General features: G+C 46.5%; 1 protein-coding gene across 3 annotated transcripts in view; it reads left to right on the forward strand.

Annotated features, from left to right (window-relative positions):
• Nucleotides 1-23541, forward strand: part of MEGF6 (multiple EGF like domains 6) — a 154350-nt gene that overhangs the window by 124259 nt on the left and 6550 nt on the right. For all 3 annotated transcript variants that reach the window (XR_007246343.1, XM_048519305.1, XM_048519304.1), the window contains 16 exons: nt 318-452; nt 3770-3895; nt 4672-4803; nt 5420-5548; nt 5717-5848; nt 6544-6672; nt 7983-8111; nt 8233-8361; nt 9055-9183; nt 9813-9941; nt 14368-14496; nt 15348-15476; nt 17863-17994; nt 20486-20614; nt 21339-21467; nt 22574-22702. Coding sequence is in view for 2 of the 3 variants with exons in the window: in XM_048519305.1 (XP_048375262.1) it covers nt 318-452; nt 3770-3895; nt 4672-4803; nt 5420-5548; nt 5717-5848; nt 6544-6672; nt 7983-8111; nt 8233-8361; nt 9055-9183; nt 9813-9941; nt 14368-14496; nt 15348-15476; nt 17863-17994; nt 20486-20614; nt 21339-21467; nt 22574-22702 (2076 nt within the window). In the remaining variant the exon portion in view is untranslated. The remainder of the gene's footprint in view (nt 1-317; nt 453-3769; nt 3896-4671; nt 4804-5419; nt 5549-5716; nt 5849-6543; nt 6673-7982; nt 8112-8232; nt 8362-9054; nt 9184-9812; nt 9942-14367; nt 14497-15347; nt 15477-17862; nt 17995-20485; nt 20615-21338; nt 21468-22573; nt 22703-23541) is intronic.

Below are 23541 nucleotides of genomic sequence, written 5' to 3' on the forward strand. Positions count from 1 at the left end.
CATGGCTGCTTGGAATGTTTTACATGCCCATAAAGGTGTCTGTCTGTCTGTCTGTCTGTCTGTCTGTCTGTCTGTCTGTCTGTCTGTCTGTCTGTCTGTCTGTCTGTCTGTCTGTCTGTCTGTCTGTCTGTCTGTCTGTCTGTCTGTCTGTCTGTCTGTCTGTCTGTCTGTCTGTCTGTCTGTCTGTCTGCCTGTCAAATTGGAGGTTCTAGGAGCTAAACTTGAGGCTTTCCTACTTGTAAAGTGCTGATCTGGACAACAACTTCTCTGGAACTGGATATCTGAAACTGCCACTTCTTTCTCATCATTATTTTCAGAGTGCCCTTCAGGCCACTATGGTGCTGGATGCAGAAGGAAATGTGATTGCCCATCTGGAGGTCCTTGTGACCATGTGAGTGGCGAGTGTCAGACAGAATGTGCACCCGGCTACCATGGGGAGAACTGCAGTCACGGTAAGGATCTTATACAAAGTGCAGACTGACCAAACTTTTACTGAGTTATCAGTGGGAATCTTGAGGTGAAGGGACTCCTCTATTTTTGTGAGTTGCACAGAAATATTTTTTCCCCCAAGTGAATAAAAGTGTTGCTTGTTTTATACTCTCAGGGGAAAGTCTGTTTCAGATACTGGGATATTCTGATTCAGGCCTTGACACAATTTTTGCCTGTATCTGAGGGGCATTACAAATGCTTTGGAAATCAGATATTTTGTCTGAGTTAATTATTTTATTTTATTTAATTATTTGATATGACTGAACATTCTCACTCGATCAGGCAGACCACAAGGTTGTGATTCCAGATTTTTATTCTTGAGAGAGTTGAGAATACAGTTCATAGTAATGGACTTCCCTTGTGCTTCTTTTTATTGTTCTGGAAACACACTCCAATTTGTGTTCCATTTCTCTATGATTTTTGTTTCACTAGGACCCTTTTCTGTATTCATTTTCCCACCTTTCTTTCATCCTATGACTCTAAGGCTGATTCCGCATGGGCCAAAAACAGCAGTGTGAAAATGGTGTGAAAATGGTGTAAAAGGGTTTAAAACAGTGTAAAAAGGTTTATACTGTTTTCACACCATTTTCACATCGCTGGTTTTGGCCCATGCGGAATCAGCCAAAGTGTTATATGTTGCTACATACATGTCTACATGTCCTATGTAGCATATCCAGTTTGTTGTGATTTTCATTTCAGTTTCTCTTGCCTCTGCCTTACCGATGTGCATTAATAAAACACTACAAAAAAGCAATCCCATTAGAATTTTTTGTTTTTACTCCTGGGTGCGAGATCTCCCAGAGTTTTCTTTTTTAAAAAAATCACCAAGGAGAAGACTGAATTGCATTGGGACAATGACAGTAAGGGAATATATCAATCAATCAATCAATCAATCAATCAATCAATCAATCAATCAATCAATCAATCAATCATTTCTTTACAGTCAACGACCAGTACAACAAAACAAATATGCATCAATTCCACAGTACTATTAGCATAAACTATGGCCCCTTCCGCACACGCAAAATAATGCGTTTTCAAACCACTTTCACAACTGTTTGAAAGTGGATTTTGGTATTCCGCACAGCTTCAAAGAGCACTGAAAGTAGTTTGAAAGTGCATTATTCTGCATGTGCGGAAGGAGCCTATGTGTGTATGACAAATACACTAAAAAGAGAGTAAATCTTTCTGCTTTGGGGCAGACAGCAATTTAAAAAGGTGGGGCAATTTAATTTGGGAAAGGGGTTAATAAAAATGAAATCATGGGAAGATTCCCATGGCATTGTTTAGGCCCACATAGTAGGAAGCAAGAACCTTTTCCCAAATCCTTTCTGATTGCCCTGCTTTGATGGAGCATCAGGCTGGAGCAGTTTGGTTAACTGGGGCGGGTGGGGGTGGGGACAGTGTGGAGTTGAAAGCATAGAAAAAAAGGTGGTGGAGTCTTAAGTCCTCGAGAAAGGCGTACAGGAAATAATGTACATTTTTTATGGCAATATTGGGCTCTGGCCTTCTATACGAAACCTGGAACCTATTAAAAAACTAAGCCTTGCATCTGCCACCAATTAGCGCAAAGGAAAGAATGCACAAAATCGATGCCGTCGCTGCTTTGAACGCAAACCGGTGTACATCTCTTTCCTCCAGCCTCAAATGTCTTTGAAATCCTTGTGTTTTCATCGGTTTGTTTAGAACATCTCGAGTCCAGTTCCAACACAGAGGCTCAGGAGCAGGACGGTTCCAAGTGCAGGGGTCCCCCAGAGCCCCCAACTGGATCTGAATCTTTTGGCATTGGGGCAGAAACTCAGTCTGTGCAAGGTTGAGGGACCCACATATGGTTGCGCGGCCTCAAAAATATTATTTCCTTCTGAAATTTGAAAAAAAGCCTCCGATGTGGCTGTCCTTTTCCCTCCAGCCTCTCAGAAGGGGGGGTTACCACAGCTTATGGGCGGACATGCAACGAGATTCCCTGCCCAGCTGGGCATTCATGGACTGAGGACATTTAAGCTCTTGGGGGCTTCCCTCACCAGTGTTTCTTCCCGTCCCTGCCTCCCTAATCAGCCAATGGAAGTGCAAACCTGCTTGCTTTAGGTCCTTGAAGATCTTTTATTTTTGCTCTGAGGTGCAACACTTTACATCCACTGCTGAAGAGTTGAAGTCTTAAAAAAAAAACACTCTCCACACTATTAGCCAGATTTGTTTCCCCACTCCTCCACATGCAGTCCAATAGGTGACCTTGGGTTAGCCACAGTTCTCTCAGAACTCTCTCAGCCCCACCTGCCTCAAAAGGTGTCTGTTTTGGGGAGAGGAAGAAAAAGAAGCTTGTAAGCCCCTTTGAGACTCCGTATGATTGAGAAAATCAGGGTATAAATCCAGACTCTTCTTCTTCATTTATTAGATTTATAGCCTGCTCTTTCCTGATTACAGCTAGACTCAGGGCTTGTCACACCGCAATTAAAATAATACCTATAAATCAATCACAAATAAAATGATCATTTAAAAATCTAACTTTGTATCTCCCTAACAGGAAACAGCCAGGGTCAGAGGGAAAATAGAACACTAACACAAGGAAAACACCAAAAACTCAAAGAGAAAGTTTAAATAATTAAATATATAATTAAATGTTATTAATTAAATTAATGATTAAATTACCAAAATAACTGAGAACAGCAAATAAATAGGAGCAGGGAGGGCAGAAGAATGAAACTCTTGCCGCTTGGCAGAATATCAGCATCTTGCAGGCCCTGCAGAATGGTGCTTGATTACCGCTAGTAAAAGTTATGACCCGTTAGTCTCCAAATCACCAAAGGGCCTTTCCCCACTTACCTTAAGCCCCGCGCTACTTGAGGAGAATAGCGCGGGGTCCCCCGGCACTCCCCACAACAGGGGCGGTGACAGCGCAGCCACCCCGCCGCTGCCGCTGTCGCGCCTCCTCAGTGCACGGCATCCCAGGCGCTCTTCTTAAGGGCGCCTTTTGATGACACCTGGGCGTGGGGACGCCTGGGCGCCCGCCTGGGATGCCGCACGCTGAGAGCAGCGCGCAGCATGGGGGGATCCAAGAGAGTGGGGAAAGGCCCAAAATGTCCTCCAATTGAACAGCTTGAAATTGGTGTGGTAAGACTCAGGGGTGGGAGGGCATTTTGGTTCATGGGAACCCAACAAAATATGGGGAGGAGAGGCACTTCTCATCAGTGGGCAGTTTGGCTACTGAGCTCAGTTGTGTTTGGCCAACCACATCTGGTATCTAATTGCTTGTTTTACTCTCCCCAATTATTTCACTTTATAGAATGTACCGGAGGGAAATACGGGGTGAACTGTCTGAAGACCTGTTCCTGTCATGGCTCGCCATGTGACCGGTTCACGGGGAAATGCCAGTGTGGGGCTGGGAAGACCGGAGTGGACTGTGGCCAAGGTGAGGCTCCAAACATCTGGCTGTCAGAATTTGACAGCTGCTTAGCAGTCAGAAAAAAAACATAGTTTCTCCCAGCCCAGAGGTGCAGGGATGGGTGAACTCAAGCTGTTGACTTCTTTCCTCTGTACAGTTTTTTAGGTTAAGATTCTCATACTTGTGTGCCTCCCTTGCAGGTCAGGAGGTAGAAATGGCCATGAAAAAGAGCCCATTGCTCAACAGTACTATATGTTACACTGAATAATGTAGTGGTTAGGTTGTTGGACTGGAATCCGGGAGACCTGAGTTTGAATCCCCGCTCTGCCATGGAATATTGTTGGTCCAGTCACACCCTCTCAGCCTAACCTTCCATTCATGCTGGTTGTGAAGATGAAATAGAAGAGGGGAAAACTGTGTCTCTGCCTGCTGCTGGAAAACCCAAAGATACGACACCAGGAAGAGAGGAAGGCTTTGTCATTCCTGTGTGTGATTGCATCCGGGGGTGGGCGGTATAAAAATCCAATAATAAACAAACAAACAAACAAACAAACAATAACACAAGCTCAGTGCAAACACAGGTGCTGCCTTGGCGAGACTTGAAAAGGCAGAGAGCAGTGCTTGAAGTACCGGATTGCATGGGTCCCATGGCTACTTAAGAAAAAATAAGGCTAGCTAGGAGAGCCGTGATTCATCAAGGTTCTGTTGCTTGGCCCATCCTCCCCGCTGAATACTAGCAGAAGGAGAACCAGAAATCACTGCTAGAGCTGGATCAATAGCATTCCTCTCTCTCTATGGTTCAGATTGCCCGGAAGGTCACTGGGGACGAGGATGCCAGGAAATCTGCCCAGAGTGTGCAAATAGAGGTCGCTGTGACCCTACCACAGGTGTTTGCATCTGCCGTCCTGGATACACTGGCAGCCGCTGCCAAGACAGTAAGTCCTTCAGGTCACATTTTAAATTGTGAACTCTTTGGAGCAGGGTCATGGGATCATAGAGTTGGAAGAGACCAACCAGGGCCATCCAGTCCAACCCACTGCCATGCAGGAACACACTCTTGAACAGTTGGCCATCCAGCCTCTATTTAAAAACCTCTAAAGAAGGTGACTCCACGACCCGCTGAGGCAGCGTATTCCATTGTTGAACAGCCCTTACAGTCAGGAAGTTCTTCCTGATGTTTAGGTGGAATCTCTTTTCACACAGTTTAGTTTAGTGTGCCGTGTCCTAGTCTCTGGAGCAGCAGAAAACAAGCTTGCTCTTTCTTCAACATGACATCTCTTCAAATATTTAAACATGCCTATCACATCACCCCTTAACTTTCTGTTCTCCAGACTAAACATACCTCACTCCTTAAGCCGCTCCTCATAGGGCATGGATTCCAGATCTTTTACTATTTCCTGCCCTCCTCTGGACATGCTCCAACTTGTCAATACCCTTCTTGAATGTGGTGCCCAGAACTGGATGCAGTATAAGTCTTGTATAGCACCATGCAGAGGGATAAAAGTTCTGTTTTCCGTTCCATAAATACGTTCCGTTTTCCTCCCTTTGCAGTGTGCTCCCCTGGCTGGTTTGGGCAAGATTGCCAAATGCGTTGCAACTGCGGGAATGAAGGCTACTGTCACCCCGAGCTTGGGAAGTGCAGCTGTGCTCCGGGCTGGACTGGCTACAACTGCCAAAGAGGTAGCATGCTGTTCTTCTGTATCCCATAAAGGGTATTCCCCTTTCATCTAAGGTCTGAGTTGTGATGCGTTATTGTGGTCCCTACCAAATAGGGGGTTTTTTTGTTCTTGGAGAAATGAAACGTCTCTTGCCTCCCAATCCTCTGTGCTAACACAATCTCGTTTTCAGCCTGTGACGTCGGCCGTTGGGGTCCTGACTGCATTAACACATGCAACTGCAGCAATGGTGATTGGAGCTGCAACCCTGTGACGGGACAGTGTGTCTGTGAAGCTGGCTACACGGGGGCCCGTTGTGATCAGAGTGAGTGTGGCCTTCAGGTCTTTTCCCATTGTGTTGAGTTTGTGGTGTGCCAACAACGCACTGGTATAAATGTTGTCATTGCCTGGCCAGCAGAGAGGGCAACGTTGGGACCCTTCCTGAAGAAACCGTTCCCAAACAAGAAGAGGAAGAGTTTGGATTTATACCCCACTTTTCTCTCTTGTAAGGAGTGTCAAAGCAGCTTACAAACTCCTTTTCTCTTCCTCTCCCCACAGTAGACACCTTGTGAGGCAGATGGGGCTGAGAGAGTTCTGAAAGAACTGTGACTAGCCCAAGATCACCCAGCAGGAATGTAGGGGTGGGGAAACAAATCCAGTCCACCAGATAAGAGTCCACTGTTCCTGTGGAGGAGTGGGGAATCAAGCTGAGTTCTCCAGATTAGAGTCCTCTGCTCTTAACCACTACTGGGAACCAGCACACCTCCGGCATAAAAAAGACTAAGCATCGTAAGGCCTCCAATGCATGACTCCATCCAGATGACCTTAACATTTAGGAAGACAGGGTTGGCATCTGCAGTCAACAGTTTGGGTAGCTGCCAGAGGCCCCTGTATCCAAGAACAGGGGGTCAGTGGTTGCCAACAGACACCGACACCCTCCTTAGCTGTGCTTGACTTTGGGACCCAAGACGCTGCCTCTTTCCAATGGTCTTTCTTTCCCATTCCTCGGTTTTTCCCAAGAGTGCCCAGAAGGGAACTTTGGCCCAAACTGCCGCCACCGGTGCCAATGCGATAACGGAGCCGCTTGCGACCACGTCAGTGGGGCCTGCACTTGCGCTCCTGGCTGGAGGGGGACCTTTTGCGAGCGCCGTAAGTAACTTGAACCGTGTGCTTTTCCGAGCTGAGGCTTGAAATCTCTGACTGCTGATATCCTGTATTTTTACTGCCCACCGGGGTGAGTTTTCTTTCCTTTCCACTGATTGGCTGTAAATTGTTTTGCCAGTTGCTGGTAAAGGAAAAGCCAATCTGGCCCAGATGCTCTCCCATGAATGTTTTAGGTGTGAAAATAGTGCTCTCTGGAGAGGCTGTATTCTGTGATCTCTTTGCTCAAGTATTCGACATTTTAAGTATGAATGTAGTGGTCACTGGATGGGGTGGGGGGAGAGCTCTCTGATCTCCTTTTTTTAATCTCCTTTTTCACTGGCTGTTTTCTTCTTGCTCGCTGCCCAATTGACAGCTGCCTTAAGGGCATTTTTTTCCAATCCAATCCAAAAACCTTTATTAGGCATAAACCAGAAGTACCATACACTCCAAGTGCAAAAACAGGATCATTGTTATATATCATGTAGAACATGGATTAAAAATGTAGCAACTGCTTCAGAAATTTCTACATTAGGGCTGTTCAATAGCTTAGACATTTTTATTTTGTCTGAGAGAAACATAAATTCTAGAGGTAGTAAAGCTCCCAGATCGGTTCTAATATCATTATACCTCGAACAGTAAAGCAGGATATGAGGGATTGAGTCTATAGTGTTGCATTTTTTTTTCACATGGTCTCTACTTCTTCCTATGATTAATGATCCCGGCCAATCAGAGAACACACAATGAACGTTATAGCCAATAAAAGTCTTGTTGTATCAAGGCACAAGTCATCTAAAATGTTTGCAGAACATTTTCGAATCCCCCCCCCTTTACCACAATGTTTGTTCACATTCACCTCCTCCAAATGTTTCATGGCTGCTGTGAGCCCCCCCCCCCTCTTTTTGGGGGTGATTCATAGAAACAGTGCTTCAAATAATCTGTCCCCTTTTCCTATATTATTATTTGAACTATCCCACTGATGATGCTGAAGGAGCAATAGGTGATAGGTGTGAAGGTGCGATTGGTGTCTAGGTGACATAGCATCTCAGTGAAGACCACAAGTGCCCAGTTCAAATCTCACTTCAGACCTGGATGTACTGAGGGAATTTCTGAGAGTGATTTTTTTCCCCTTTAAGGTGCTTCAAACACTCTCAAGGGAAACATCTAAATTATACGCCTGGCCTTTCCCCATCAGAAGCTACACATAGAAATCATAGAGTTGGAAGAGACCCCCAAGGGCCATCAAGTCCAACCCCCTGCCATGCAGGAACACTCAATCGAAGCACTGACACTCTCTTGTGGGGCTCTTTTCCCCTCAGCCTGTCCAGACGGGTTTTACGGGGTGGAATGCCGGGAGGCCTGCCAGTGCCTGAATGGAGCCCGCTGTGACCCCCTGATGGGGCTCTGCATCTGTCCTGCTGGCTGGATCGGCCCAAACTGCAACCAAAGTAAGTAGCCTTTGGTAATGCCCTCTTCGTGTTAAACTCCTCCTTAGTCCCTGGGAGATGCCGTGGTGAGCTTCAGTCTTGCATATGAGCGCTCCCTCGTGTCTGTCTGCTTCCCCTCCAGCTTGCCCACCTCACTGGTATGGAGAAAACTGCAGCCAGGAATGCAGCTGCTTTAATGGTGCCACCTGCGACCATATCAGTGGCCAGTGTCTCTGCGCACCTGGATGGACGGGAGCTGCCTGCAAGCAAGGTATCCATTGCCAGTGTCTTGATCTACCTTTTGTCAGACTGGGTCTCTGGCATCATTTATCCAGCACAAATGGCTGGTCCTGTTGACCCAAGGTGTCTCCAGTTGATTGGCCTGCTGAAACCACACAACCTCACAACACAACCGCTTACCTGCATGAAGATGTCATGCTCTAAGGGGTGGCTGCAGGTTTTCATGGGCAGGGTTTGGGGAGGGACTTCAGCAGGATATACTGCCATAGGTTGCGCGCCTACAAAGCCACCATTTTCTCCAGAGAAGCTGATCTCTGTAGTCTGGAGATCAGTTGTATCTCTGAGAGAGGAGGTTGGCAACCCTGTGGCCAACAGAGGATGCAGCGTGTGAGTCCTTTGCACTCTGCTTCCAGACACGCCTCTGTTTGGAAATGGGACATGGACCCGGTGTCTCCAATCAGGGCTGGGCCTCAGCTAGGTTGTGGGACTTGGCAAGTGTCAACAATGTTGACCCCTGAGACCAGTCCTCTCTGCTTTATCATTGTCCCCCCTCATTCCTGGTATGCTTTCCCATGGCCTTTGTCTCTTTTCCATCAAACCCAAGCATAAACCTATCTCCTCAGCTTCTCAAACTGGGATTCTAAAAATTCATCCCCGTGTAAAATTTAGGGCTTTGTTTGAATCTGATCTAATGGTGGTGGTGGATTTTTCCCCCTCCTTCAAGGGTGTCCGGATGGCTTCTACGGAATAAGTTGCCAGCAGCAGTGTCTGTGTCAAAATGGTGGAACGTGTGATCCTGAAACTGGGTGGTGCAGGTGCCCTGAAGGATGGATTGGATTGGCCTGTGAGCTAGGTAAGAATACCTCTATCAGCCAATCAGATAGGGGCAGGGCAGATTCACTCGCCAAATTTGCCTTTGAGAGTCCAGTGTGGCTTTGAAAGAGGAGCAGAAATTTTAAAATGAATTTAAAAATTGTGCCTGCTGTTGTCCATTTTTCAGTATCAGGAATTCTGCTGGTGTGTTTGTGCATGTGCATGATTTATGAACTCTCCTCTAGTTCCAGTTCCAATTCCAGATGGTAACATTTTAAAATCATTAAAATCTAATATGCCAGTGCACTCAACTCTGGCTGTTCTACTACAGACCAACATGGTCACCCTTTGAGGAAGAACTTCCTGACAGTAAGGGCTGTTCGACAGGGGAACTCACTGCCTTGGAGGGTGGTGGACTCTCCTTCTTTAGAGGTTTTTAAACTGAGGCTGGATGATCATATGTCGGGAATACTTTGATTTTGTGTTCCTGCATTGCAGGGGGCTGGACTTGATGGCCCTTGTAATCTCTTACAACTCTATGATTCTGTGATACCAAATGAGCAATTCCCTAGGCCTGGGATTTGGCAGTTAGTGGTCTTAACCTTGCAAGATGAATGCTGAAAGGCTGTATATACCAGATTCCTTCTCTGAATGCATCTTTTCTCTTAGAGTGCGCCCAAGGAAAATACGGGATGGACTGCGATCAAAGTTGCAGCTGCCAGAATGGAGGGCTATGCGAGCCACAGACGGGGCGTTGCCTTTGCCGCACAGGCTGGACAGGAGAGAGGTGTCAAAGTTGTAAGTAGAAATATTCTGGGGTACTCAGGGCCTAATTACATGTTACGTAGGAAATCCATGAATGGATTTCCTCATATTGGAATGGAGCATCACTTCTACAGGAAGGAACATTTAGAAGGAGAGTTTGTATTTATACCCCACCTTTCTCTCCTGTAAGGAGACTCAAAGGGGGTTACAAGCTCCTTTCCCTTCCTCTCCCCAAAACAGATGCCTTGTGAGGTCGGTGGGGATGAGAGAGTTCCAAGAGAACTGTGACTAGCCCAAGGTCACCCAGCAGGAATGCAGGAGTGTGGAAACACATCACTAAGTAAGCCTCCACCACTCAGGTGGAGGAGTGGGGAATCAAACCCAGTTCTCCAGATTAGAATCCATCTGCTTTTAACCTGCTCTTAACCACTACACCACCTCTCCTCCTGCTTGAACTACATTTTCCTGATCTAAACCCCACCCCCCAGCCTTGTGCTGTTGAGACAATAAACAACTTGGGGGTATTTTATAAACGAAAAATGATCCCTAAACAACAACAACAACAACAACAACAACCTTCAATGGATGTCAAACATAATGGACATCTATCTGTAAAAACTTTTGAAATGGAAAGTGCCACTGCTTCCTGATGTTTTAGTTCCTTTTAGTTATAAGAACAAGAGGAATTTAGGTCAGGAGACACTGAGAAGCATGCTTAATACATCAGGAAGGAGAGGTTTCTAATCTGTGCAGGCATGGAATCAGAGAGTGAGCATTGGCACGGGCTTTGCCGAAATTAAAATTTTCAGAAAATTCGGTGAAATGAAAATGATTTACCAAAAGGCAGGGCTGGTGCTACATGGACAGAACATTTGACGGGATTAAATAAGAATATTGCCGAATTCAAGTGATTCCCTGAGCTGAGATCCATCCAACAGGAGACAGGGCCCAAATGGAGTTTTGAAAACTCCTAACATTTGCTGGAATTTTCCAGATGCAAATTACAACTGGCATCTCCAGAGTCTGGTTTGAATTACCCTTCCCTTTTCGGAAAGGGCCGGGACTTGAGTTCTTGAAGGCCCGTCGCTCTACCTTCCTTTTACCTTCTCTCTGTGTTTGCCTTGGATCACTGCCACTTGCTCCTTCTGTCGAAGGCGAGAACCAGATAACGAGGCCCGAGTGGACTTGGCAGACCCTTGGGGCAACCTCACGTGCTGGAACACGAGCTACACTTAGCTTAGGTTACTACCCATCCCACTTGGGAACTGGCAGCTGCCGGGAATTTCGCCAAACCTCCAAGCGAGCCCCAAGTCCACCCCCCTCCACATTTCAATCCCATCTTGGAGGACTCAGGACTGGTGCCAAGACATTGGAGGTCTTTGGGCAAAGGGCCAGCTTTTCACCCAGCCAGTGTGCACAGTTTGAGTTTCTTCCTCACTTTTTTCCTAAACCATGCCTGCTGGTCCCCTGAGTGCCAGGAAGGTAGATGAGGAGGGACTGTGCCGGTTGGCAGCCAGAAGGTTCAGTTCCAGGTTTTCAGTGGCTTGGCAGGAAGATTCCAAGAGCCAATGTGGTATGGTGGTTAAGAGTGGTGGACTCTAATCAGGTGAACCAGGTTTGTTTCCCCACTCTTCCACGTGAATGCTGCTGGGTGACCTTGGGCTAGGCACAGTTTGTTCAGAAGGTGTCTGCTGTGGGGAGAGGAAGGGAAAGGAGTTCGTAAGCTGCATTGAGTCTCCCCCTCCTCCTCCTCCTCCTCCTCCTCCTCCTCCTCCTCCTCCTCCTCCTCCTCCTCCTCTTCTTCTTCTTCTTCTTCTTCTTCTTCTTCTTCTTCTTCTTCTTCTTCTTCTTCTTCTTCTTCTTCTTCTTCTTCTTCTCCGTCTCCGTCTCCGTCTCCGTCTCCGTCTCCTTCTCCTTCTCCTTCTCCTTCTCCTTCTCCTTCTCCTTCTCCTTTTCCTTTTCCTTTTCCTTTTCCTTTTCCTTTTCCTTTTCCTTTTCCTTCTCCTTCTTCTTCTTCTTCTTCTTCAAGGATTGCCCATCCCTCTTCTATTCCCCATACATGCTCTCCTTCCCTTCCTCCTGTCCACCCTCAGGGGCATAACTGTATAAAACAGTACCTAGGCCCCACAGGTGGTTCCCACCCCTTGCAACTACAGCTTGCAGTGCACCCCCCGGGATGCAGTGCCTGGGGCTCTAGCCCCCACATCTCCCTTGCTCCACCACTATCCAACCTTGAGTGACTTTAGCTGTTGCATCTCTCAGCATGGGTGTAAAGGAAGGCAGGAGGCATTCAGAGCTAACCCTCTGTGTATACCAACTAGCAACAGTTATAGCAACTCTACAGGGCTCCACGTGAAGGTTCAACCAATGGATTGAAAACCATTTTCATAGCTCAAAACAGTACGAGGTAACTAGAGCATTCCTGGGAGATGCTGGAGGTCTCCATGCTTCTTCTCCAGCATGGTGTAGTGGTGAAGAGTGGGTGGTTTCTAATCTGGAGAACTGGGTTTGATTCCCCACTCCTCCACCTGAGTGGCGGAGGCTTATCTGGTGAACCAGATGTGTTTCCACACTCCTACATTCCTGCTGGTGACCTTGGGCTAGTCACAGTTCTCTCACAACTCTCTCAGCCTCACAAGGTGTCCATTGTGGGAAGGGAAAAGAGCTTGTAAGTCATCTTGAATCTCCTTGCAGGAGAGAAAGGTGGGATATAAATCCAAACTCCTTTTCTTCTTCTCCAGCAAGGGACACTTTCCCCTCCCCGATAACTGGTTTCATTGACAAACTGTTCCTACTGTTAAGTAATTTCTCCCAATGTTCAACCAGATCCTACTCCCTTGTCACTTAAGTCCTCTGAAGGAGCAAGGATCCTGTGATCCTTTGCAGCTTTTTGTGCTTGTTGCCAAGGAGCTCAGAGCAACTGGCCAACAATTCTACAGTTAACGTGCTTCACGAGCAAACCGTTGGCATAAATATTACGCCACCTGGGGAGCTGATCCTTACCAAAAGCGCTTGAGCTTTGCTTTGGACCTCAACCTCCCTCTGCGAGGAGAGAAGTAACAGCAAAATCCCAACTACCAGGGCCCGTCCCGCTAAATACCCTGGATTGTGTTGAGATTGTCGTGGGGTCCAAAACCTTCTGACGGTGGCCAGGAATAACACTTCCAATAATGTTTGGCTCCATTCAAGGGAGAACTTTTCACACCCGAATAAGTCCAGGGGGAGAGCACTTTTATGAAAAGCGTCGCGTGATTTGCGTTACTTTGTAGCTTCCTCTCTTTCTTCCCTCGTCAGCACTCCCAATCCCTCAGGGTGCCAATTTTTCTTTTTTTGCTGTTGGAACTGTTCTTTGGCATGGTTTCTGCTGAAAATACTCTACTCCTAAATTTCATGCGGAGCAGAGGGACTTCTTGTACTTCCTTTTAGCTAGACTTGGTGGTGGTAAGGAAGAAAGTATGGTGAACAGTAAATGGTGTACACCATCCGAGACATCCCAATGTTGCATAAAACTATTTACTTACAGAAGAAGAAGAGGAGTTTGGATTTATATCCCCCCTTTCTCTTCTGTAAGGAGACACAAAGGGGCTTACAAACTCCTTTCCCTCCCCCCCCCCACAACAAACACCCTGTGAGGTGGGTGGGGCTGAGAGAGTTCCAAAGAACTGTGACTAGCCCAAGGTCACCCAACTGGCTGTGTTGGAGTGCACAAGCTAATCTGGTTCACCAGATAAGCCTCCACCGCTCAAGTGGCAGAGCTGAGAATCAAACCCCGGTTCTCCAGATTAGAGTGCACCTGCTCTTAACCACTACACCACGCTGAGACATCCTGATGCTTCCAAAACACTCCCCCTCCCAAAACTGAAGCCCTGCCAAGCTCATGTATTTATACAGTGATATATCAATATTTAGCTATTATAATGATCCAATTTTTTTAAAAAAATTATGTGGCTGCCAAGTGGAACAGAGAGAACCTGGCAGAAAATCACAGCAGTGACAGTGGATTGGAGCTGGGAGGGAGGACCCAGAGATCTCTTGATATTGACCGTTATGGCATTTTGCAGGGATGGGATCAGTAGAATGAAGGCTGCAGGAACTATGAGCAACGAGGAAGTGCAGGGGTGTATGTGTGAACAATTGAATTTGCTAACACTGCAGCTGAGTTGGGGCTTTGGCATGAAATGCAAAAAAATATGACACCCCCCCCCCCCCGCAGACGTCAAACATGACCACAGACCTGCAGCAGCTGGAGGCAGGAGCTGATATGGCAAAAACCATGGGGTGGGGTGGGGGAGGATGGTTTACAAAAAGGGGCAGAACACCGCAGATCCAAGATTGCAAAGCGAATGCCACTCACAGTTGTGGTAAGCGCTGTTTGCATAATAGGCTTGTGTTTACTTAAGGGTGGGAGATTTTTGAATCTTGGGAGGACAAACCACTGAACCCTTTCTTCTCTTTACAGCTTGCCCAGAGGGGACTTATGGGGACCAGTGTGGCAAGAGGTGTGACTGCGAGAGTGGCATCTCGTGCCATCATATCACAGGTGCTTGCGACTGCCCACCAGGTTGGAGAGGACGTCATTGTGAAAAAGGTGAGACAGCTGTAGCCAGTTCTGTTGAGGCCTGGTGGTCTGGAGGCAAGCTGGAAAGTAACCAGCTAAGCAGGTAAGAGGGGATGAGCAGTTCGTGAACACCCTGACTCAGAGGCATATGGCCTATAGGGACATGGGCTCAGGAGCTGCCCTGCAGGGAGGCGGGTGGGCAGGGCTTGGCGGTGGGCGGCTGCAAGTGGATTTTGCTATTCCGCACAACTACAAAGTGCATTGAAAGTGGATTGAAAGTGCATTATTTTGCATGTGCGGAAGGGGCCTCTGGCCATCTGTGCTGTGGGAGCATGGCAGAGACCACACCAGTAACCTCTGCCTCTGGCTACTATGGTATTATGGTATGAGGGAATAAATAACAACACTGACTTTCATCTCCTGCCTGAACTAGGAACCTAGGAACATGTGCCGATCCCTCTTCTCTCCTGTCCCAAAACAGTTGATCCTTTTTTGTTTTTAATCACCTCCTATAGTCCTTTCTATGTCCCCAAGAACACTGAGTTCCTTACATCAGGGGCTCCCAGACTCTTGGCCAAGGCCAACTAAAGGATCTCTCATAAACTTTACACTGGGGGTAGCAGAGATTTGGTGTGAAGCCAGAGCCATTTTTTTGGGGGGGGGGCATAGGCTTTCCAAAGAAAGATGTTGGCTTGTTAACAGTTGCCCAGTTGGAAGACCACCCAGCTGGAAACCAGGCAGCCGAGCCCACAGGAAATTAAAGTCCTGCTTTCCCCCAAGCCTCCAACAATAACCCATTCTGCCGTTTGCAATCATTCTGCTCCTTGCTTGAACGATGCCCGTCGTCCCAGAGCTGACTCTGTGTTTTGTGCTCCCCACAGCCTGCCTGCCCGGTTCCTTCGGGAAAGACTGTGCCTCCAGCTGCAACTGTGCTCCGGGACGACCCTGCAACCACATCACGGGCGAGTGTGGCTGCCCGCCGGGATTCATGGGCCACGGATGCGAGCAAAGTATGTCCAGACGTCCCCGGTCGGGCCTGCAAACTGTGCTGGGCTCCCCAGAACTGCTCCAGAGGCATAGATAATAAATAAATCCACGCTTGGCCTGGCCAAACGGCGGATCGGATCCTGGAAGGTGTTTGCCTGTTCACGTAATCCTAACATATACAGGAGAGCCAAGTGGGAAACCAGAGCAGCATGTTCTGTCCAAGAGGATTAGATTAATAAACCCAGAGAGAGAGCCAAGCCTGGCAGGGACCACTCTAGCACAAACAGCATTCTTAGTGCACATGTGGATTTCGAGGTTCTGATTCCAAGATTGGGCTGGTTCACACACTCTGTCTGTATTTGCAAGGGTTGATGCCTCTTTTCAGGTACTTCTCCCTTGTGTGTGTGTAAAGTGCCGTCAAGTCAAAGCTGACCTTTAGAGGTGGTTTGCCATTGCCTGCCTCTTCATAGCAACCCTGGTATTCCTTGGTGGCCTCCCATCTAAATACTGACCTGACCCTGCTTAGCTCCTGACATTTGACGAGATCAGATTAGCCTGGGCTGTCCAGGTCAGGGTTCCTTGTAAATAGATCTTCCTTTTTTTGGTTTTGTTTGTAAGTTTTGGGGGATACCACATTCAAAGGTTTCGTTGAGCGTGATTGGCTCGTGCTATTGCCCTTCTGCATAGCACTGGCCAGGACCCCCCTTCCGAGCACTTCTATTTGATTGGCTGCTGCAGAACGGCACTTCCTTTCCTCCTTCCTTGGCCCAGAGAGCCAGCGTGGTGTAGTGGTCAAGAGCAGGTGGATTCTGATTTGGAGAACCAGGTTTGATTCCTCACTCCTCCACCTGAGTGGCAGAGGCTTACCTGGTGAACCAGATGTGTTTCCACACTCCTACTGGGTGACCTTGGGCTAGTCACAGATTCTCTCAGAACTCTCCCTGCCACATCAACCTCACAAGGTGTCTGTTGTGGGGAGAGGAAGGGAAAGGAGCTTGTAAACCCCTTTGGGTCTCCTTACAAGAGAGAAAGGTGGTGTATAATTCCAAACTCCTCCTCCTCCTCCTCTTCCTCCTCCTCTTCCTCCTCCTCTTCCTCCTCCTCCTCCTCCTCCTCTTCTTCTTCTTCTTCTTCTTCTTCTTCTGTAATGCTTCTGAAGTGATCAGTGTTGTATCTATTGGACATATTCTTGAACACTAAAATGATGCTGAACCCATGCTGCTCTTGCTGAGGTCTATTAGGACCATTGAAGTGACGGTATCTTGTTGGATCTCAGAACCTAAGCAGGGTCGACTCGGTACTTGGAAGGGAGATCTCCAATGAAGGCACTGCAGAGGAATGTATTGACAAACCACCTCTGCTTTTCACTTGATTCAAATCCCTTTTCTTCAGTCAACATAAGTCAGCTGTCACTTGATGGATCTTTACACACACACATTAGGGCCTTTATGGTTTTTTTTCCTGGTTTTTTTCTCTTACCAAATGAGGAAACATCTTTTAGCTTTTTGATCCAGGGAAGACTGACTAGTTCTGAACAAACCAATAGCAGCATAAAGCAGGTGGCACACAGCATTCTACAAGAGACATTATTTCCTCTGTGGTGTACTCGAGAGATGCTGTTGCTGAGGGTGCGTGGGCTGTGCTTGCTGGCTGACCCCCTCCTGTCTCTTAAACAGCTGTTAGGGTTGCAGAAAACAGCAGGTGATTCTTTTCAGGCCATGGAGACAAACACTGACACTTGCTAACTCCCACTGGTACCGTAAGAGACAAACCCAGCATTTTAAAAACAGCTGCCAACCCCAAAAGGCACTGAGGATAGAGACCCTGACAGTGAAATCCTAAATAGAGTTATACCCTTCTAAGCCCGCTGCCTTCAAGTGATTTAGAAGGGTGTAAATCTGGTAAGGATGGTGCATTTACAGGCTAACCTCCCTGATGTGCTATCGCATCGTGCTTCAGGAGTAGTTTTGGGTGGTGGTGGTGTTATTTAGTGCATCCTGAAGAGAACTAGCTCTGGAAGACTAGCATATATAACTTTGCCACATGTTTTAATAAGCTCAAAATCATTCAATTGCTCAAAATCATAAGCTCAAAATCATTCAACTAGCTCTGGAAGACTAGCATATATAACTTTGCCGCATGTTTTAATAAGCTCAAAATCATTCAATTGAACCCAATTAGGGAACATGATGCAAGGCCTTCTCGGAATGTGTAATTTTTTTTATTATTTTATTTTGCTTGCACATGTCAAGTTGGTATAAAGTTAAGAGAGACCTAGCTGCAATTCCACATGTTATGGAAAAACCACATATGTGATAGAATTTCTGCCCCAATTGTTTTGCTCTGAATTGCATCCAAACCTACCTCTTTCATAGTAGCTCTTGTATGCTGTCCCTTTCTCCCATACAGCCTGTCTGCCGGGGACTTTTGGGCCAAACTGTGGCCGGATTTGCCGATGTGCAGGAGTGAACCATGACTGCCACCCAGTGACCGGGGAGTGTATCTGCGCATCGGGATTCTTCGGCAGTGGTTGCCGGCAAAGTAAGTTCTCCCTAAATTGCTACTTTATGGTGCTCAAATTCACCAGCTTTAGCTTGTAAGAATGGTGACTCCATAACTTTCCCTCAAAGACTGTTCCATTTTGAATTTCTCTGAGAGTAAAGATAGCCCTGAGATAGTAGAAACCCCTCTCTTCTCCGTGTGGGGAGGCAGGGTTGACACATTTTGGTTCATTGCTGATAACACACCTGGTTATAAATTTGAGTATCCATGCAAACAATACTTCTAACATTTCCATCCCCTGAATTTTCCCTCAAATTCCAATGGTCGAGATTAGATGGTCTTGCTTTCAAAGTGAGATTGATGCTTTAGGGATCCTCCATCGTGGTCGGGTTGTATTATCTCTTAATTTTGCACGAGCACCTTGTGTGTGTTGCTTGCTGCAGTTTTTCATTTCTGTGTGTTCTGCCTTTTCACTTTACCTATGAGTTGGATTTAAAAACCCTACAAAAAAGCAATCTTGCCTTTGTCAAGTGTGTATGATTGCATCAAGATTCTTACGGTAGTAGTATGCAGGCACACTTAAGTGCATTGATAAACCTCGGCGCAGAAAGACTCTCATGCAGTGCTCGTGAGCGATCACATCAGAATTGCCCCCCCCCTTTTTTTTTGCAGTGTTCGGACCATGGATAATTGCAAGTTGGTAACCCAGAGGGAGGGAAAGATTCAAACAAATTAAAAACTGCAGCACATTGTATTTGCTGCAATTCTGGGATTTAATTTTATGAATTAACCAGAATTAACATTGTATTTGCTGCAATTCTGGGATTTAATTTTATGAATTAACCAGAATTAACATTAGACATTTAAGGTAAATTTTGGATTTAATTTTATGAATTAACCAGAATTAACATTGTATTTGCTGCAATTCTGGGATTTAATTTTATGAATTAACCAGAATTAACCAAGAAACCAGAATTTAGGAAGATTGGAGAGTTCAAAAGGGAGAATTTTTGGAGCAGGTGGGGGAAAATTTGTTCATTCTTTTCTAACAGTTAGGAAGTTTAATTCTAAGGGTCCGGCTGCATATTTACATGCCCATAGCTTAACCCTTTGGAAACTCAGTGAAAAATCTGTAAAATCAGTGAGCAATGGGGCTGTTTCTACCCCAGGTCCCTCTCTGTTTATAGAAAGAAAACTATTAAGTGGCTGATCTTTGGGGATTTCTTACTGCTGTGCACTAAAATGACAGAGTTGTAGAGCCACTTCAGTGTGCACTCTGCCAAAACAAAAGTGGAATGGGGGGTGGCCGGACCTTACCCCTCCATTTCCCACCAGATTCTCTAATAAGATATATTTACACTATCTTGCTTCCAGGGTCTGGCTAGTTCTGCTGTGTATAAGATCCTACATGGAACCGCTGATTATAGCTTCAGGTCTAGGTTGGTCAGAAAGAAAGAATGGTCCAATTTCAAAAGGAGGGAGAAATTTTTTACCTTTCCCCCTCATGTTCTGCCTAATGTCTACAGCAGATGCCTGGGCCGCCAAGCTGTTACAAGGAGCCCTCCCTTGCTGGCAGCTCTTCTGCAGTTCTTGCAAACAGGCCATCTGGGGAGACTCCTGTTTCAAGCATCAGAAGGAAATGCCGCGTGAAACAAGAGTTGTGCCCTTCCATCTCCTTGGCAGGTTTGCAAAGTCTCCAAAGGATCTGCCAACTTGGGAAGGCTTTGTTTCAATAAAGAGTGCTGGAGTTCTGTTCCCTCCCCACACCCCTGCATCCCACATAGCCAACCGGCTGCTTATTTGAGAGTATTTGGTTTTGCGCCCCCCCTCCCCGTCTTTACAATGATGACTTTCACACCCACAAAGAAACAGCAGAAGAGGCCAAAACAGTAGGGGCCAGAGCTCAGAGGCAGAGCCATGCGGGGAGACACAATCAAAGCACTCCTGACAGATGGCCATCCAACCTCTGTTTAAAAACCCCCAAAGAAGGAGACTCCACTGCACTCCTAGGCGGCGTATTCCACTGACGAACAACCCTTGTCATTGGGGAGTTCTTCCTAATGCTCATGTAGAATCTCTTTTCCTGCACTTTGAATCCATTACTCAGAAAGCATCCCTGACAAGTGACAAGTGAAGAAGAAGAAGAGTTGGATCTATATCCTCCCTTTCTCTCCTGTAGGAGACTCAAAGGGGCTTACAATCTCCTTGCCCTTCCCCCCTCACAACAAACACCCTGTAAGGTAGGTGGGGCTGAGAGAGCTCCGTAGAGCTGTGACTAGCCCAAGATCACTCAGCTGGCATGTGTTGGGGTGTACAGGCTAATATGAATTCCCCAGAGAAGCCTCCACAGCTCAGGCAGCAGAGCAAGGTATCAAACCCAGTTCATTCAGTCACTGCTTGAAGACTGTCCGTGTGGGGAGCTCCCCATCTCCTGAAGGGATGTTAGCGTTCTGACACTCTGCTTTGGCAGCACCATCCAAAACTCTGCCTTGGACTTTTTTTAAATCATAGATTTTTTGTTCTCCCGCAGGGTGCCCTTCCGGGCGCTACGGCCCAAACTGCAACAAGCAATGCAGCTGCAAGAATGGGGGGCATTGTGAGACCACCACAGGGATGTGCCGGTGTCCTGTGGGGTACGTGGGGTCTGACTGCAGTACCGGTGAGTGGGCTGGGATTCTGCCAACCAGTAGTAATCTGTAGCACACATCCTCATGTGCAGCGCATGAGGAAGGTGGCATTGTTAAGTATTGATTTATTTTCCCTGGGATCTAAAGCTACAATGTTTGGCATGTTTAGTTTAGAAAGATGATTAAAGATCCAAAGAGCATAGTTTGTAAAATCATGGATATAGCCAGATTTCACTGTTGTGAAATGTGGAGATGGCTGCAAGCTCAGATGTTGCCTTTAGCTCTGTTAACACTCACTCAGGGGTCTGCAACCTGAGGCTCTCCAGATGTTCATGCACTACAATTGGCCATGGTGGCAGGGGCTGATGGGAATTGTAGTCCATGAACATCTGGAGAGCTGCAGGTTGCAGACCTCTGCACTAGGTTTTACAGCATACTCTGACTCCCTGGGTCCTTACAGACTAAAACTAAAAGAGAGAGGGGGGAACCAAAGGGAGGGGAGGCCAGATATATGAAGGATTGATTGATTGATTGATTGATTGATTGATTTATTTATTTATTTATTTATTTATTTATTTATTTATTTATTTATTTATTTGAACATTTATACCTCCCCTTTTCTTGTTGTTCAAGGCAGGTTTCTTTGTCAATAATGACCGTGACCCTTTTTTAAATAGAACAGTTGTGTAAGTGACTTAAGATAGTTTATGGATAACAAGGCCTGCTGATTTTTTTATTTCTTAAAAAATTCCTTAGCTTGCCCAGCTGGTCATTACGGCATTGACTGTGCGCTCGTGTGCTCCTGTGGGGATGGTGCCGCCTGTCATCCCGTGACCGGTTCCTGTTCTTGCCCGCCGGGGAGAACCGGCCCTAGCTGCAAGCAGGGTAAATGTCCACCTAGTCATATTGCCTGAGAAAGTTGTAAGAAGAGAATTGCGTAGGTGAGTTGGGTGTGATCCAGGAGATAAGGCCTAAGTATGCTTCCTCTCTTCCATGGAAGATGTCTGGATGACTTTGGGCCAGTATTCTCTCAGCCTCAACTGTTTCATGTGAGGAGAAATGGGGAAGGAATGGATTGTGAGGAGAAATGGGGAAGGATTGTGAGGAGAAGTGGGGAAGGATTGTGAGGAGAAATCGGGAAGGATTGTGAGGAGAAATGGGGAAGGATTGTGAGAAGTAGTGAAGGATTGTGAGGAGAAATGGGGAAGGATTGTGAGGAGAAATGAGGAAGGATTGTGTGGAGAAGTGGCGAAGGATTGTGAGGAGAAATGGGGAAGGATTGTGAGGAGAAATGGGGAAGGATTGTGAGGAGAAATGAGGAAGGATTGTGTGGAGAAGTGGCGAAGGATTGTGAGGAGAAATGGGGAAGGATTGTGAGGAGAAATGGGGAAGGATAGTGTGGAGAAATGGGGAAGGATTGTGAGGAGAAATGGGGAAGGAAAGGGGACAATGTGCACCACCTTCGGTTTCTTGTAGCTCTACAAATCACAACTCGTAATCTCCTACCTCCTACATTACTGAAGTGTGATGCACATATGTAGATTATGCCAAGTCAGATCCAACTGAAGTCACCCCAGCAAGAGGCTTCCAAGGCAAATAAGAAGCAGAGGTGGTTTGCCATTGCCGTCCTCTGCAGAGATTTCCTTGGAGTTCTTCCATCCAAGTTCTCACCCTGCTTAGCTTCTGGGAGCTGACGAGATTGGGCTATCCCATTCCACCTTCGTTTCTGGGATATGTGATGTTCACTTTGATAGACTATTGCAAAAACAGGAGAAAGCGGTGATTGCATTTATGACTGCATCAAAATTATTTTTGTTCAGCGTTTCCCTGATCTGCATGTTCCCTTATGGGTGTTAACATCACCAAAAAGACCCTCTTACTATGATTGTGTGCACGTTCATACTAAGATGTTTTGTGTGCCCTGACAGAGCTATTGTAACCAGATAAGTGTTGTAATAATCCTGCTTATGCCTCATTCTTTTCTCTCCCAGGTTGTCAGAAGAATCAGTACGGGGCTGACTGTCAGCAGAAATGTGCCTGCCGTAATGGGGGAATCTGCCTCTCAACCAATGGCTCCTGCTGGTGTGGACTGGGGTGGACAGGGAGATTTTGTGAACTTGGTAATTCTGCTCTTGTGGTTCCTTGTCTTCTGGCAAACAAGCACATTCCTTGTTCTTATGTCTTTGTCCCAGATCTGGCACTAGCCCACTGGAATTAGATGGAGTGGGGGCATTGCCATGCCTAGGACAGAATGTTAGAGCCTGTTCAAATTCACACCCAGAGGGCAACCAAAATGGTAAAAGGTCTGGAATCCATGTCCTACGAGGAGAGACTTAGGGAGCTGGGTATGTTTTATCTGGAGAAGAGGATGTTAAGGGGTGCCATGATAGCTATGTTTAAATATTTGAAGGGATGCCATGTTGAAGAGGGAGCAAGCTAGTTTTCTGCTGCTCTGGAAACTAAGACATTGAAGAAGGGATTCAAATCATGAGAAAAGAGATTCCACCTAAACATTAGGAAGAACTTCCTGATGTTAAGAGCTGTTTGACAGTAGACTATGCTTCCTCGGAGAGTGATGGAGTGTCTTTTTTTGGAGGTTTTTAAACAGAGGCTGGATGAACATGTCGGGAGTGCTTTGATTGCGTGTTCCTGAATGGCCTTGGGGTCTCTTCCAACTCTATGATTCAACAGTAGAATTGCTCTTGCTCAGCAGTGGAGGATTGCATTTTTGGATGTCCCCATGCTTCCTGTGTATTTCAAAAAGAAACACTTTAACTGAGTTGAACTTAATTTTTCAGAGTCAGAATGTTTAATAGGCATCCATGATTACAAAAAAGCAGTTATTTAATCAGAAAATTCAATAAAAATTTTGCCACTGCCTCCAGTGCCTACATCGTGGGAGTTCAATAAAGAACCCACAGTGGAACTGATAAGACAACCTTTTGTTTGAATAGAGGAT

Source organism: Sphaerodactylus townsendi, linkage group LG16 (assembly GCF_021028975.2).
Source record: "Sphaerodactylus townsendi isolate TG3544 linkage group LG16, MPM_Stown_v2.3, whole genome shotgun sequence".
Classification (NCBI taxonomy): Eukaryota; Metazoa; Chordata; class Lepidosauria; order Squamata; family Sphaerodactylidae; genus Sphaerodactylus; species Sphaerodactylus townsendi.